Source organism: Belonocnema kinseyi, chromosome 7 (genome assembly GCF_010883055.1).
Source record: "Belonocnema kinseyi isolate 2016_QV_RU_SX_M_011 chromosome 7, B_treatae_v1, whole genome shotgun sequence".
Taxonomy (NCBI): Eukaryota; Metazoa; Arthropoda; class Insecta; order Hymenoptera; family Cynipidae; genus Belonocnema; species Belonocnema kinseyi.
Window position 1 is genome coordinate 53,885,438 of NC_046663.1, and position 15,545 is coordinate 53,900,982.

Consider the following 15,545-nt stretch of genomic DNA (forward strand, 5'->3'; position numbering starts at 1 on the left):
TCGTGAACTCTGAGCCCGTGGGGCCCGAAAGTTTAAATCCTTCGTGGCTTCTGGTCTGGACTGAACGTAAGATCCTTTGAACTTATTGTTATTTTTCTTCCGTATGTATGAGTCTTGAGATAGCATCTCTTTGCTGGCTTTCTCTGACGCTTTGGCTGCTCTCATAAACGTCCTGTGTCTCCGACTAAATTGATCACGCGACTGACGTCCAAGACCAAGGCGCGATATCCATGATATCGGGGAGGGGGGGGGGGTTAACAAGATCTTTAATCTTTTTTGGCTCGTCAGGCTATTGTTTCTGGGAACTTACGTGTTTTAGAAGCTTCTTTTGAGGGCGAATTTTCAGCGGCACGTGTTTTGACTCTCGGTAAGCGAAATCGAGACCTTTCGGAACTCGAATAATCTCGCTTTTTTAGATCGCGAACTGACGTCCCTCTCGGGGTACGCTCTGCGTGCCTGATGGATCTTGAACCTCTTGATTCAGTGGAGGTAACACTCCGCTCAAGACGATGATGACGCTCCGGCGAATACTGACGATAGTGATGTTCTCTTCCCCTCGAGGTCCCTTGATATTCCGGAGAAAAATCACGCCTCCATCTTCTATAGAGCATACTCACTTGTGATGTCACGCGCTCCGAGCGGCCTTCGGGGGAATAGCCTTCTCCCTATGCCCATATAGTTTGCATGTACTGCCGTCGTTTTTTAAAATTGTTTTTGTTTTTTCGAAATGCAGTGTGAATATTTTGAAAAATTGTCTGGAGACGTCAAGACTCGATATATCAAAAAATGGGCAAATATCGAAAACTTGGATCCGTATGTTCTTAAAGATATAGATTTTAGTGAAAATGTAAGCTCAGTGCCCTCGGTGAGAATAGTGGATATAGTGTCATAGTTTATTCAATCTTACCGTTTTTACACTGCAAAACAAGTGAAAGCATATAAAATTTTGGAAGCTAATAAGCTTTATGAAGCTGGTTTTGTGTTGCAAGTGAAGTGCAAGCAGTTCAATGATACTTTTCTGCTTCTGAGTGAGGTTATAGTGTAGCAATATAGTATTTTTAGTTTTAACTTAATATTCTAGTTATAACGTATTATTTTCTATGAGTATCAACATTAACATTAAGGAATATTCGTGTGAAGTATTGTATTTATTTCAATTTAAGTTGTCAAATTCCATTGCTGGCGTCAAAGGCGATGACAATTTATTGAGATTTTGAGGTTAGGTGTGGCCTATTACAAGAGCGATCTGCTCGCAGGATTAAAAAACTCAAGCGATGTTATTATAACGTTTTAACATTGCATTCTTCTTTCCCAGTTTAAAGTAAATAAGTGGTATTTTAACATAAATCTATCAAAAAATATTTTTTCCATGAGAAATCCCGAAATTGTATGTCTCCAAAAAGTTTATAAAAATTCAAGATTTTTCTTGAACCAGAAAAGTAAAAAAATACCAATTTAAAGAATCTCTACCTTATGCTAACACATTTTTCATTTTCCCTGGCTAACAAAATTAATTTTCTACCAAAAAAGACCACTTTTTCAACAAAATACACGAATTTTTAACCAAAAATGGATACACTTTGAACCCAAAGTGAAAAAGTTAGGTGTACATTTAAGATATTAAATTTTCACACAAAAACAAGATTTTTCAAATAAAATACTTGTATTTTTGACCAAGGAAATGAGTTTTTAAATACAATTATGAATATTGAATTAATTAAAAGGATTTTTAAGCAAAATTTATATTCTCCTATGACAAAAAACCCTTTTTGCAGATAGGTAGCGGGGCAGTGAACTTTTCCTTTTTTATTAATATAATATCAAGATGGATTTTTTCCCTGATTATCGTAAGGGAAAACGCAGAAACAAGTGTTGTGCTAAAGGTTGTACTTCCACGACAAATAAAAACACAAATTTGAGTTTCCATGCCGTTCCACAACGCGGAGTGAAAATTGAACGCATAAATTTATTTGGCAAAAGAGAGACTGTGGATAAACGAAACTTGTGGTTAAAAAATTTGGGAATAAAGGATCACGCCGGTGATTTGTTAGTTTGTTGCAAACATTTTAATTCGACAGATTATTTTTTTGCAGGTTATTTTCTATGAACTAAATAAATGTGATGAATGGAATTGAATTGTTGTATACAAAAATAACAATGTTATATTTGCAGATGTTAGTACAGGACGTAGAGTGTTGAAAAAAAAATGCTATTCCAATAGCAGTACCAGCTTTGCATGAGCAATTCATACTTTTTACTCTTACATAAATAGGATCAACATCATGCTCATCGAACTGATCTAATTCATCTGGAAGCATTGTATCCTCATGATGTAGTGATAAAGTCCCCGTTAGAACGTGAGGCTCAGGCGACGATAATGCACTTGTCTTTAGACACAGAGCATACAGCTCAATCTTTGTTGACGAATGAGAGCTTGCACCGCACATAAAAATTAAACCAGAATTCACAATTTTCTGACCCTCGACCATATTCCGTGACGACGTCTTAGCATTTGCAAATTTTTCAATAGCATATAGTTGCAACAGCAACATATTTTTAATGCTTGATAATTAGTTATTACTAAAAATTCAACAAACTCCCGTATAAACACATAGCACCATGTGCGGTTATGACGGCCATATTGTTTCAGCGACATAAGCGCCTCTCAGCCCGCGGTGGTAGTTTTCGTCGCGAATATGATACAAACAAATTACAAACGATTGCAATAAATATAAATCACAAATAATTCTTCCGCTGCAATCGGGGTAAACATAACCTCACGCTCGAAACGTATACATTTCTTACTTACCACTGATAAAATGTTCCTTGCAAATCCGGGCATTTTCTAATTGACTTGCATTTAAAGGCCCACGACGCAAACACTTATCCACATTTCCCTTCTTCTCTTTGACAATAGAATAAGTTCACTTGTTGACAGAACACTAGACCCAGCATGAGATTTTCCGATAAACTTTTGATTTTCCTCAGTTATGCCTATTGGAATCCGAAAAAACCGTGTGCCCGGGTGCACAGCACTGTGTTTCTTACACCCTACTACAAAGCAATATTTCATAATTTTTCTTCTTTTATTGTAAAAACGTCTCCGAAATGTCATCCTTATACTGGCAATGTATTTTCCCTTTAAATTTGTATGGCTTAATTTAGAATGCTCTATTGTAAAAATTTTGAGGCTAGTTTCGGTACGCGCGTATTGTTCTTATAAAACTTGCATTTGAGCAAGTAACTGAGCTTTTGTCGGTGAACTCGGTTCAACGACCTGTTGGGATGGCGAGTCGGCCATTATTGAGAAATCGCGAACACAAATTAATAAAAGTTTTAGAAAAAATGATAACGCGTTCTGATCATAACCGCACAACAAAAATGAATGAATCACGGGACATGGCAGTGAATGGATGGAGCCTCCGTATGGCGACAAACTATGAATTTCTTAAATTTTTTATCCTTTAAAATTTGTGGTGACAACCGAGCAGCTGCTGCTACTACAAGTGATCTTGAGGACGAGACACTGAAGTATAATTCTCCTCTTAAGAAAGTCTGCTTTTTGCCTCTAAAATTCACCTATTTCAATCAAAATTCAACCGTTTTTATTACAAATTAATTTGCTTGGTTGAAAAATTGGTACTTTTGGATTTAAAATTGATTTTTGGTTGAAAAATCGTTTTTTTTATTTAAAGTGAATTCTTTTTTATTGAACATTCTACTATTATATTTTTGTTTCAGAATTCATCTCTTTTGATTAAAAAATCGACTATTTTTTTGACAGTTTAATTATTTTGTTAAAAATTCAACTATTTTATCGAAACATTATCTTTTTGGGCTCAAAAATAATCTTTTTTTGTTGAAAGTTCATTCTTGATATTTGAAATGCCTACCATTGTATTGTTGGTTCAGAATTCATCTTTTTTCGGTCAAAAATTCTACTATTCAGTGGAAATTTTCATTATTTTTGTGAAAATTCAACTATTTTGTTAAAATATCTTTTTTAGTTGAAAGTTAAGTCTTTTTGTTTGAAATGCCTACTATTATATTTTCGATTCAGAATTCATCTCTTTTGTTTGAAAAATCTAATATTTTGTTGAAAATTCAACTCTTTATTCCAAAACTTAACAGTTTTGATTGAAAATTTGTCTTTTTGGTTAAACAAGTTGGTCTTTTTGTGTTGAAAATTCATCTTTTGGTTGACAAGAGTTAATTCTTTTTATTTGAAAGTTTTATTGTTATATTTATGATTCAGAATTCATCTCTTTTGCTCATTAAATTTGACTATTTGCTGGAAAATTTCTTTATTTTGTTCAAAAATCAACTATTTTTTTGACAAGTCATCTTTATTGGTCAACAACTATTTTATTGATCGGTTTTTTTTTTCAACAGAAAATCAATCCAGCTTTTGGCCAAAAACGTATTTCTTTTTTTTTTTTTTTTTGTTAAAAATTAATTTTTCTTGTTTGAAAAGTCACCCTATTTCTCCTGTTTTGTGAGCATTTTGGGATGTTAATTCTGAACTCACTTATGCAATAAATTACATTACATATTTTACTTTGGATTTTTAAAATGTTTAATTCCTTGCAAAAAATATTTATAATAAAACAATCGTATTGAAAACTTATTTTGAACTCTTAAAATTTAAGCCAGAAAAATGTTATTTTCAACCATGAAATGCGGGAAATTGGCTGGAATCTAGTTATTTAAAGTTTGAGTAACCACCGTGTAATTCAAAAAATAAATTAACAATTTAATTCCTTAGCTGCCGCTTGTAACTTCCCGAGGAGTCCAGCTCGCGACTCTTTTCATGGCTGGCGTGGAAACTGCACTCTTGGCAAATGACGCCTGTGGGGCCCCGCTTCCCTGGTTAATGTGCTGTCCTTGGCTTTACTTTGATGGGAAATTGTTCCATCATACTCTGGCGCGAGCCACGATTGCTAAAAATCTTCTGGAACTCTGCGGTGGACACATCGATCGAGTCGTTAAGGTCGAAAGAATGCGAAAGGCAATCCTCGAGGGAGTCAACGTGGTCTTTGCGAGACCTCCTTTGCCTCTGAATCCAGGTGAGTTTTTTTTTTATTCCATTCACATTATTTAGGGGCCATTTAAGAACGATGTGGCAATGGCAGGGCAAAAGGGGATAACAAGGATAACATTTTATTTGAAATGCTTGAAAAAAATGAAAACTAGTGGTTTTATTTTACAAGTAAAGTATCTAAATACAGACTTAACACTTCTTCCCCTCTTTTCCTCCTTTTTTTTTTAATGAGTTCGTTTTCTCGCTTAAATTTTTATCTGAATTGCAAAAACCCAATAAAAAAATTGAACTATTTCTCGTTGAAAGTTCATTCTTTTCAATTCAAAAGTCTACTATTATATTTTTGGTTCAGAATTCCCCTCTTTCAGTTCAAAGTTCGACTATTTAATTGAAAATTGAACTATTCTGTTGCAAATTTCGGTTTTTTTTAGTTTAAAATTAACTTTCTTGACTGAAAATTTAACTAATACATTTTTGGCTAAAAATTGATCGTTTTTAATTGAAAATTTTTCGTTAGGAATTCATCTTTTCTCGTTGAAAACTCAACTACTTGGTTGAAAGTTGAACTACCTTAAAAAAAATGCATTTTGTTAATTTTGTTGGATATTTGTTATTTTGTTGGTTAAAAATTAATTTTTTTTTAAACTGAAGATTGATCTATTTCGTTTTTGATGAAAGGTCAACTACTTGGTTGAAAGTTTAAGTACTTTGTGAAGCATTCATTTTAACGTTTGAAGATTTTAAATTATTTTCTTGAAAATTCGTTTTTGCCTTACTTCCCATTATTTTTGTTCTAAATGCAAATTTAACTATTCCATTTTTTATTGAAAATTTAAGTGTTTTGTAGAAAATTCGTCTTTTTAGTTAGAAAATTCTATTATTTTGGTATCAAATTCAATTGTTTTATAGAGAATTAGCTTATTTGGATTGAAAATTCAACTTTTTTGTTGAAGTCTTGTTTTTGGAGATAAAATTCGACCTTTTGGATGGGAATTTCCACTGTCTTCTAAAAAAATTCGCTCTCTTGGCTTAAAAATTAAAATATTTGGTTCCACATACAACTGTTTGATTGAGAATACTTTTTTTAAGATTCATCTGTTTGGTTGAAAATTCGACTGTTTTGTTGAAAATTAGTTTTTTTTTTTTGGTTAGAAAATTCTATTATTTTGGTAAAAAGTTAACTGTTTTGTAGATTAAAGATCATTCTGGATGGAAAAATTCATCTCTTATTCTAGAAATTTGATATTTTTGGCTAAAAGTGCAACTGTTTGCCAAAAAATGTATTGGTTTTCTTTGTAGATTCAACTATTTTGTTAAAAATTCGCCTTTTTGGATACAAAATTCGACCTGTTGGATTGAAAATTCCACTGACTTCTAAAACATTCACCCTCTTGGCTTAAACATTCAACTATTTGGTTGAAAATTCATATTTTCAGGTTTGAAATTCAAATGTTTTGCAGAAAATTCGACTTCTTGGTTTCAAAATTCGACTGTTTTGTTGAAAATTTGTCTTTTTGGTTAGCAAATTTTGTTATTTTGGTAAAAAGTTGACTGTTTTTTAGAGAATTCGTCTTTTTGGATTGAAAATTCAACAATTCGGTTGACATTTTTTTCCTCTTGAATTAAAGATCTTTCTGGGTGGAAAAATTCATCTCTTTTGCTAGAAATTTGATCTTTTTTGGTTAAATCGGTAACTGTTTGCCAAAAAATGCATTGGTTTTCGTCGCCCCTTTGGCTTAAAAGTTCAACTGTTTGGTTGAAAATGCAAGTGTTTAGTTGATAATACTTTTTTTTTTTAGAAGATTCGTCTATTTGGTTGAAAATTCAACGATTTTTTAAGGTGTCATCTTTTTGGATAGTTCAATTATTTTGCTTGAAATAGTTCTACTGCTTGGTTGTAAGTCTTTTGTCTCAAATTAATTTTTTTCTTTAAATGAACTATTTGATTAAAAAATTATCTTTCTTGGCTTAAAGATATCGTTGCAGGTTTTAAAGTGAACTGTTTTCTAAAATATTTGACTATACCTATACATTAATTTTATTCAAAAGAATTTTTACCCCTATTGTTTCCCTATTTTCGTGAAAATCATCCTATTTCCTCTGTTTTGATACCTAGTTTTTGAACGGCCTCTAATTAATGATTCCCTTTTTTTTAAACTGCCCTTCTAACAACTAAGCTGGCCACAGTTTAATGTTTGGTTTGCGTTTGGTTGGAGGGAGAGAAATGCAACTAAATTGCTTCGTGGAGTGCGTATAATTTCTGCGAATCTCACAGTTGGTACAGCTTTATCCCAAGAAAAAGATTTTTCGAGCAAAAAAGATTTAAAATGGGCTTTAAAGTCCAAACCAATTTCAGTAAACAGCCAGTGAATTTATCTTATGAACGGAAATTGATTTAATTTGTAGTTTTGATAGAAAAACTTATCCAATCACTTTAATGTCACTTGATATCATACCAAATAATGTGCGGGCATTTTAAGGACATTTTAAGACCAAAACAATAACAAAAAATCGGCCTTTGATTTACTTCAACAATTTGTTTCAATTATTGTATTTTTGAAAAAATGCAGCGATTTACTATTAAAATAGGGGTCAGTTGTGCTTATAAGGTTTCAAAGAGGCAAGGTATGATGAAAATCATAAATTGAAGTTTCCAATATTAATCAATTTTATGTGAAAAATAATGTTATCAAATTAATAACTCGAGCACAATTTTTTAATTTCAAAATATATATTTCAAAATATTTAAAAAGTTTGTGTGTGAAAATTCTGTTTTTACATGTTTTCTAATTGCTTTATTTTTGTATTAAGATAAAAATTCTACTTTTTTCTCCTTTATTTTGTTTTTATTGTTTAGTCGAGAATCAGAGACAGAGAACGAGAGAAAGACACAGGAAATATGATTTCTTAAGTTCTTTTAATGTTACATACATACATATCAGAATTAACATTTTTTCTCTTGAATAGGTTAGAAGATGTTAAAATTCTCTACAAAATTAGCCAATATAAAGGCATCTTGTAAATTTTTAAAAGTAAATATTGCAATAATAGTTCAAATTCCAATGTTTTCTCAAAATTTAAATAAAGTATAATATGACAAACGTTGTACAAAGTTGATACAAAACATTTGGGAAAAATGTAAGGCATCTCATCTTTCCTAGTTGAAAATTCAATAATTTGACTGAAAATATCTTTTTTAATTGAATATTCAATTATTTTGTTAAAATTTCACGTATTTCCCTAAAAAAATCTATTCTATGCTCAAAAATGTTTGTATAAAAATGATAATCTCCTTGTTTAAAAATTCTTCTTTTTGGTTAAAAATTCAAGTATTCCACTTAAAAAATTATCATTTTAGTTGAAAATTCGTCTTTTAGAGTGCAAATACAATGATTTGGATAAAAGTGAAACTATTTTATTAAAAATTAATTTTTTGGATGATGTTTCATAATTTTAAATAGAAATTCTAATGAATGGCTGAAATATGACCTTTTTGATTGAAAACTTCTTTTTTCTTTTGATGAAAATGAATTTTTTGTTGAAAATTGAATTATTTTTTTGAAAATTTTTTTCTATTTTGGTTGAAAATTATTTTGTTTTAAACTCTCAAATGTATTGATTATTTCAGTTTAATATTCCATTATTTTAGGTAAAAATTGATCTCTTTGGCTCAACATTCATTTTTTGACTAAAAATTTGATTATTCAATTTTTGGTTGAAAATTCATCTTGTTTAGTTGAAAATTCTTCTTTTTTATGAACATTGATTTTTTTAACACGGACAATTTATCTTCTTTTAAAAAAAATTGTTTTTTCAGCTTGAACATTTAACTGTTCTAGTTGAAAACTCATGTTTTTGGTTTCAAATTCAACTATTCTAGTTGAAGATTCATCATTTTAGTTAAAAATTCATCAGTTTCGGTTGGAAATTAATTTTTTTTAATTAAAAATGTAACTTATTCATTTTATTTTGAAAAATATTTTTTCTTAGTTCGAAATTCAAATGAATTAGTTGAAAAATTAGTTGTTTTTTTTAAATTGAAAATTTAACTATTTTGTTAAAAAAATGATGAATTTTATTGAAAAATTGTATTTTGTGGTAGAAAATAAATTCTATGGTTGAAAAAATTCATTTTTTGTTGTTGTTTTTAGTTCAAAATTCAACTATTTCGTTAAAAAATCGTGTATATTATTGAATTTTTTTTTGTAGAAAATTAATCTTACTGTTTAAAAAATTCATCATTTTGGTTGAAAATTCAAGTATTCCAGTTGAAGATTCATCATTTTAGTTGAAAATTCCTCAGTTTAGGTTGGAAATTAATTTTTTCAACTGAAAATGTAACTTCCATTTCTTGTTGAAAATTCTTATTTTTTTAGTTCAAACTTGAAATGAATGAGTTGCATATTTATCTTCTTTAATTTGAAATGAAACTATTTCTTTAAAAAAATCATGTATTTTGTTGAAAAATTGTATTTTTTTTGTAAAAAATTAATCTTCTTGTTTGAAAATTAATCTTTTTTTTTAATCCATCTTACTGTTTAAAAAATTCATCTTTTTGGTTGAAAATTCAAGTATTCCAGTTGAAGGTTCATCATTTTAGTTGAAAATTCCTCAGTTTAGGTTGGAAATTAATTTTTTTAACTGAAAATGTAACTTCCGTTTCTTGTTGAAAATTCTTATTTTTTTAGTTCAAACTTGAAATGAATGAGTTGCATATTTATCTTCTTTAATTTGAAATAAAACTATTTCTTTTAAAAAATCATGTATTTTGTTGAAAAATTGTATTTTTTGGTAAAAAATTAATCTTCTTGTTTGAAAATTAATATTTTTTTTTAATCCATCTTACTGTTTAAAAAATTCATCTTTTTGGTTGAAAATTCAAGTATTCCAGTTGAAGATTCATCATTTTAGTTGTAAATGCATCAGTTTAGGTTGGCAATTAATGTTTTTAAATAAAAATATAATTTATCCATTTTCTGTTGAAAATTCTTTTTTATTTTTTTAGTTCAAAATTCAAATGAATGAATTGCATATTTGTCTTCTTTAATTAAAAATTCAACTCATGAATTAAAATAAATGTTTGTCTATTGTAGCAAATATGAATGCAGTAGCGCTCAAAAGTATTCTGTAGATTGGTTTATGTTGCTAGTCCTAAGATCAGTGTGACCCCAAAAAAATATTACGCTGCGAAGTCAAGTATATAATTGTTGAACGACTATAAAATATGCCTTGCATGTAGTAAATATTTTAAATCTCATGCTGTTATATGTTACTTTTATTTCCTTGTAAATATCTTTTAATTTTGTGCTAGATTTTAAGAAAAATAAATTCATTACTTCCCTATAAAATACTTTTGAGCCTCTATGTTACTTTCAGTTGACCCGGAAAATTGATAAACTCGACCGGAAATTAAAAAATCGTTGGCCGAATCGCCACCCTGTTGAAATCTTACGAATTAATTTTCACTTGTCCAGGCCTTCGAGTAGCAGTCCCTCCGAATATCATGCCTGCTGGATGTCCAATTAACGAGCAGCTGGCACGTGGTCGTGGTTCTAATATCGCTGCTCAGCGCGGATTAATGCGACGTCCCCCGGTGCCATCGAGGGGTGGCCAGTTGGAAATTGCGGGAGTCGTTGTGGGTCAATGGGGTGCCAATTACGGGCAACCGGGACGTTTGCCACAACCTCTGCAAGGACATCCACGTAGCAGACTTCCGCCTCAGGTAGGATATCGCTACTGCATGCGTAATCGAAGCATAACAATGGTGCGTCGACGCATCTACGTGGAGCCAGAAATAACTGCTGCTGCTGCTGCTGCTGCTGAATTTTCAGATGATTTTGACGAAAGGGAGTTGATTTAAAGCCCCATTTTTTAATCAGTCAGGGAGCAAAATTCTCTGTATCTTCTTAATGCGATTAAAAATTGGCTTTCAATTTACTTTTCCTTTTGCAAAAAAGAAAGAAAAAAAACTTTAAAGACTATTTGTCAACAAATTAATTAAATTCAATTTTAATTAAGTATTGTCTCTAATGTGTTTTGATTTTTCATAATTTGTCGTCGTCTTTGTGCTTGTCCGTATCTGTTCCTTACTGTCTTCATATCCATTTTTTGACTAGTGATTTGCACCATTTACACTTTATAATTTACAATTCATCATTGTTTTATATGATACATTTAATGCTATCAAAATAAAGGTACACAAATTTTGTAAATATTTGAAGTGGTGTCTTTTATTTGTGACTCTGTTTCGATTTGTGGGACTTTACCTTCTTTGCATTAAATATTCATATATTGTCAAATCTGGTATTTGTTTTTTTTTTCTCTTTTTCTCTTTTTATTTGAAATTTGTTGTGGCTCATTATCGAAACGAAAGCAGCAAATGAGAATCTGCACTATTTTTTTAAAAATGTAAGTGGTTCCTCAAATTGAAATAGTGTTTCGTGTTTTGCAATTGAATTAATGAGTATCTCATGTGTTGTGTGAATTTCATTTTACTAATATGTGTTGTTTCGTTTTATTTGAACCCATCATTGTGCCGTTGAGAAATACTGTGAAAAGAAACCAATTTCAATTTATGGCCATGTTTTGTAAAATAATGCAGTGAAGGGTTTTTTTAATCAGAGAAGTATTTTATTTCACATTTCATCTATTGTAATATTCGCATATGCATGGAAATCGATGAGAAAGTCATTGGTTCAAAATGCTAAATTTCTAATACTGATTATTTAAATTCTTGTGATTTTGTGAACTGATTTATTTTTGCGACTAAATTTTCTATACCATTCAAATGAATTCAGGTTTCTGTAATGTACTTTTAATGGATTTTTTTTATGATTGAATTTGTTTAAAATAGTTTATGTAAACTTTCATCAATACCAAGTTTTATTTGTTTCAGGTCACTTCCATAGGTGGTGTGAAATACCCATTTCCTCGGGGATTTAATCCCATGGTTCGTCCAACGTTCCAAACGAGAGGAACCAATAATCGAGTTCCAGCTGCTGGACGTGGGAAAAAAACATCGATGAAGGTAATATTTATTTATAATTATGTTTATCACCTTTCAAATTGACATTCGTAAACAATTTTTCATTTTAAAATGTCAGATTTCAAATTTAGGCCTTAGAATTATTAATTACTTATTATAATTGAATAGAAAGTTATTGGTGTGATTTTTTTGCAGGCCACATCAAAGAAGAAGACAGCTATTAAGAAAAACAAAGATTTTGAAAGGAAAGTTAGTACTGGACGAGGCCTTACCGTGGAAGGTATCAACAGCGATTATGTGTGAGTAATAATATTTCTTTAAATGCATAATTTAGTCATTATTTTCTATTATTACAGGGTTGCTACAGGGCAGGGAAAATCTAACAGACAGGGATTTTTTAATAAATTGAAGTTAAAAGTTAATTTTATTATTTTGATGAAAATTCAAAAAGAATTTACAAAGTCATTATTTTTTGTTGAAAATTTGCCTTTTTGGTTAGACAATCTATTTTGATAGAAAAACCATCTTTTTTAGTTAAAAATCACAAGCATCAGGTTGAAAATTAATCTGTTTTGGTTGAGGATTAAACTATTTTTTTGAATTTTCGTATTTTTGGTTGAATTCAATTGTTTTTGTTTAAAATTCAAATCTTTTTTAGTTGAAATATCAACTATTATATTTTTCGCTGAGAATTCATCTTTTTTTCGGTTAAAAATGGAACTACTTTGCTTAAAATTCATTTATTTTTCATCTTTGTAGTTAGAAAATCTTTTTTTTCAAAATGTTACAATTTTGTAAAAACAAATTTTCTTAATTAATTTCTTGTAACTGATAATTGAAATATTCCATGTTTGGTTGAAAATTAATTTTCTTCGTTAAAAATTTATTTGTTTGGTAGAAAATTTCAGTATTTTTTCGAAAATTTATTTATTTGGTTGAAAATAAATGTTATTGAAAATTCCATTCTATTTTAAGTTAAAAATGTATTAATTAGGCAAATATTAAACTATTTTGTTGAAATTTTGCCTTTTTGGTTAGACAATTCATTTATTTTGATAGAAAAAGCATCTTTTTTAGTTAAAAATCACAACTATCTGGTTGAAAATTAATCTGTTTTCGTTGAGGATTAAACTTTTTTTTTAATATTCGTATTTTTGGTTGAATTCAATTGTTTTTGGTTTACAATTCAAATATTTTTTAGTTGAAATATCAACTATTACATTTTTTGTTGAGAATTAATCTTTTTCAGTTAAAAACGGAACTACTTTGTTTAAAATTCATATATTTTTAATCATTGTAGTTAGAAACTCTTTTTTTTTCAAAATGTTACAATTTTGTAAACATTTTCTTAATTAATTTGTTGTAGCTGATAATTGAAATATTCCATGTTTGCTTTAAAATTAATTTTCTTTGTTAAAAATTTATTTGTTTGGTAGAAAACTGAAGTATTTCTTTGAAAATTTCTTTATTTGGTTGAAAATAAATTTTGTTATTGAAAATTTCATTCTATTTTAAGTAAAAATGTTATCAATTTTAGCCGAATATTTAACTATTTTGTTGAAAATTGGTCTTTTTTGGTAGAAAAGTAATTTCATACATTATATTTTTGGTTCAATATTTATTTCTTTGGTTGAAAATTGAACTATTTAATTGAAATATAATTTTTTGGTTGAAAATTGATTCTTATGCCTAAAAATTTAACTACACAATTTTTGATTGAAAATTTGTCTTTTTTAGTTCAAAATTCATGTTTTTTTTTAATTTGCCTTTATTGGTAAAAAAATTAATATTTTGGGTTGGAAACTCAATTATTTGGTTAAACATTCATCTATTTTGGTTGAGGGTTAAACTGTTTTCTTGAATATTCGTATTTGTGGTTGAATTCAACTGTTTTTAATTTAAAACTCAAATATTTTTTAGCTGAAATATGAAATATTATATTTTTTGGTGAAAATTCATCTTTTTTTTGTTGAAAATTCATCTACTTAATTGAAAATGGAACTACTTTGTTAAAAATTCATTTTTTATTTTTCATCATTACAGTTAGAAAAACTTTTTTCAAAATGTTACAATTTTGTTGAAAGTTATTTTTTTGTTCCTTAATTAATTTCTTATCATTCAGAAATTAACTAATCAATTAAATGAATGAATTAATTAACTTAACATGGAAATATTCCACGTTTGGTTACAAATCTGTCTTCTTCGTTAAACATTCATTTGTTTGGTTGAAAATAATCTTTGTTATTGAAAATTCAACTATTTGGTAAAAAATTTGTCTTTTTTAGTAGAAAAGTAATTTCCTCAATTGAAACATTATATTTTTGTTTAAAAATCGCTTTTAGGCGAAAATTCACCTATTTTGTTGAAAATTTTTCTTTTTTTGTAGAAATGTAATTTCGTCATTAGAAACGTTATCGTTTTGGTTAAAAATTCATTTCTCTGGTTGAAAATTGAACTATTTTGTTGAAAGTTCGTTTTTTTTGTTGTTGAAAATTGATTTTTTGACTAAGAATTTAACTATCCATTTTTGGTTGAAAATTTATCTTTTTTAGTTCGAAATTCATATATTTTTTTGAAAATTTGCTTTTGTTGGTGACAAATTAATGTTTTGGGTTGGAAATTCAATTATTTGGTTAAAAATTAATTTTTTTGTTTGAAGGTTTATCATTTCAGTCAAAAATTAATTTCTTTACCTGAAAAATTAATTCTATTTTTTCTGGGCATTTTTTCTTTTTTGATAGAAAGTTAATTTTTTTTTTAATTAAGCTGTTCGTTTCAAAATTGAACTATTTCTACTTTTGGTGTGAAATTTCATGTTGGTTTTTTAGAATAATCGTCTTTTTTATCGAATATTCATCACTTTGGTTAAAAATTTAACTATTTGGTAGAAAATTCCTATATATCTTGACTAAAAATTAATGTTTGTATCTGAAAATGTAATTCTTTCATTTTTGGTTCAAAATTTGTTTTTTTGGGGGGGGGGGGGGGGTTAAAAGCTCAACTATTTAGTTGGAAAATTCACGTATTTTACGTATATCTTACGTAAGTTGTGGATTACCTCTTATAAAATTCTGCATGACTATTGTTACTGAAAGTGTTAAAAATAAGTTTAGAAATTAACCTTTTTTTGATTTAAGATTATTAGTTTTTATACCTAAAAGTACTTTTTGATAATAGAAATGTTGCTATGAAATTCTTGGATACCAAAAAAATGTGAAACCCCCAATAGTTAAATATAGACAACACACTCTTGAATATCTATTTAAATAAAAAAATAAATAAACGGAGGAAAAAAGAAGGCAACCTCCGAATCCACGTTTCATCTTTCTCTCTCTCTCGTTTTTATGTATTTTAATGCGAGAGTCAACCACACCAGAATGCGTGATCTGTTCGGGTCCGAGTTCTGCGAAAATTCAAATTTAATATATGAAAATTATTTTTTTTCACAAATTATTGATAAACGTTTGCAGTTAATTTGTAAAATAAAGTCTAAGGATTAGTTATTCAATTTGAAAATCA

At 28.9% G+C, this 15,545-nt stretch overlaps 1 protein-coding gene across 1 annotated transcript in view; it reads left to right on the top strand.

Annotated features, from left to right (window-relative positions):
* The window catches only part of LOC117177433 (constitutive coactivator of PPAR-gamma-like protein 1), a 57,986-nt gene that overhangs the window by 35,847 nt on the left and 6,594 nt on the right, over positions 1-15,545 (top strand). The window contains exons 12-15 of the mRNA XM_033368107.1: positions 4,766-5,066; positions 10,516-10,763; positions 11,937-12,068; positions 12,222-12,325. Coding sequence (XP_033223998.1) covers positions 4,766-5,066; positions 10,516-10,763; positions 11,937-12,068; positions 12,222-12,325 — 785 coding nt within the window. The remainder of the gene's footprint in view (positions 1-4,765; positions 5,067-10,515; positions 10,764-11,936; positions 12,069-12,221; positions 12,326-15,545) is intronic.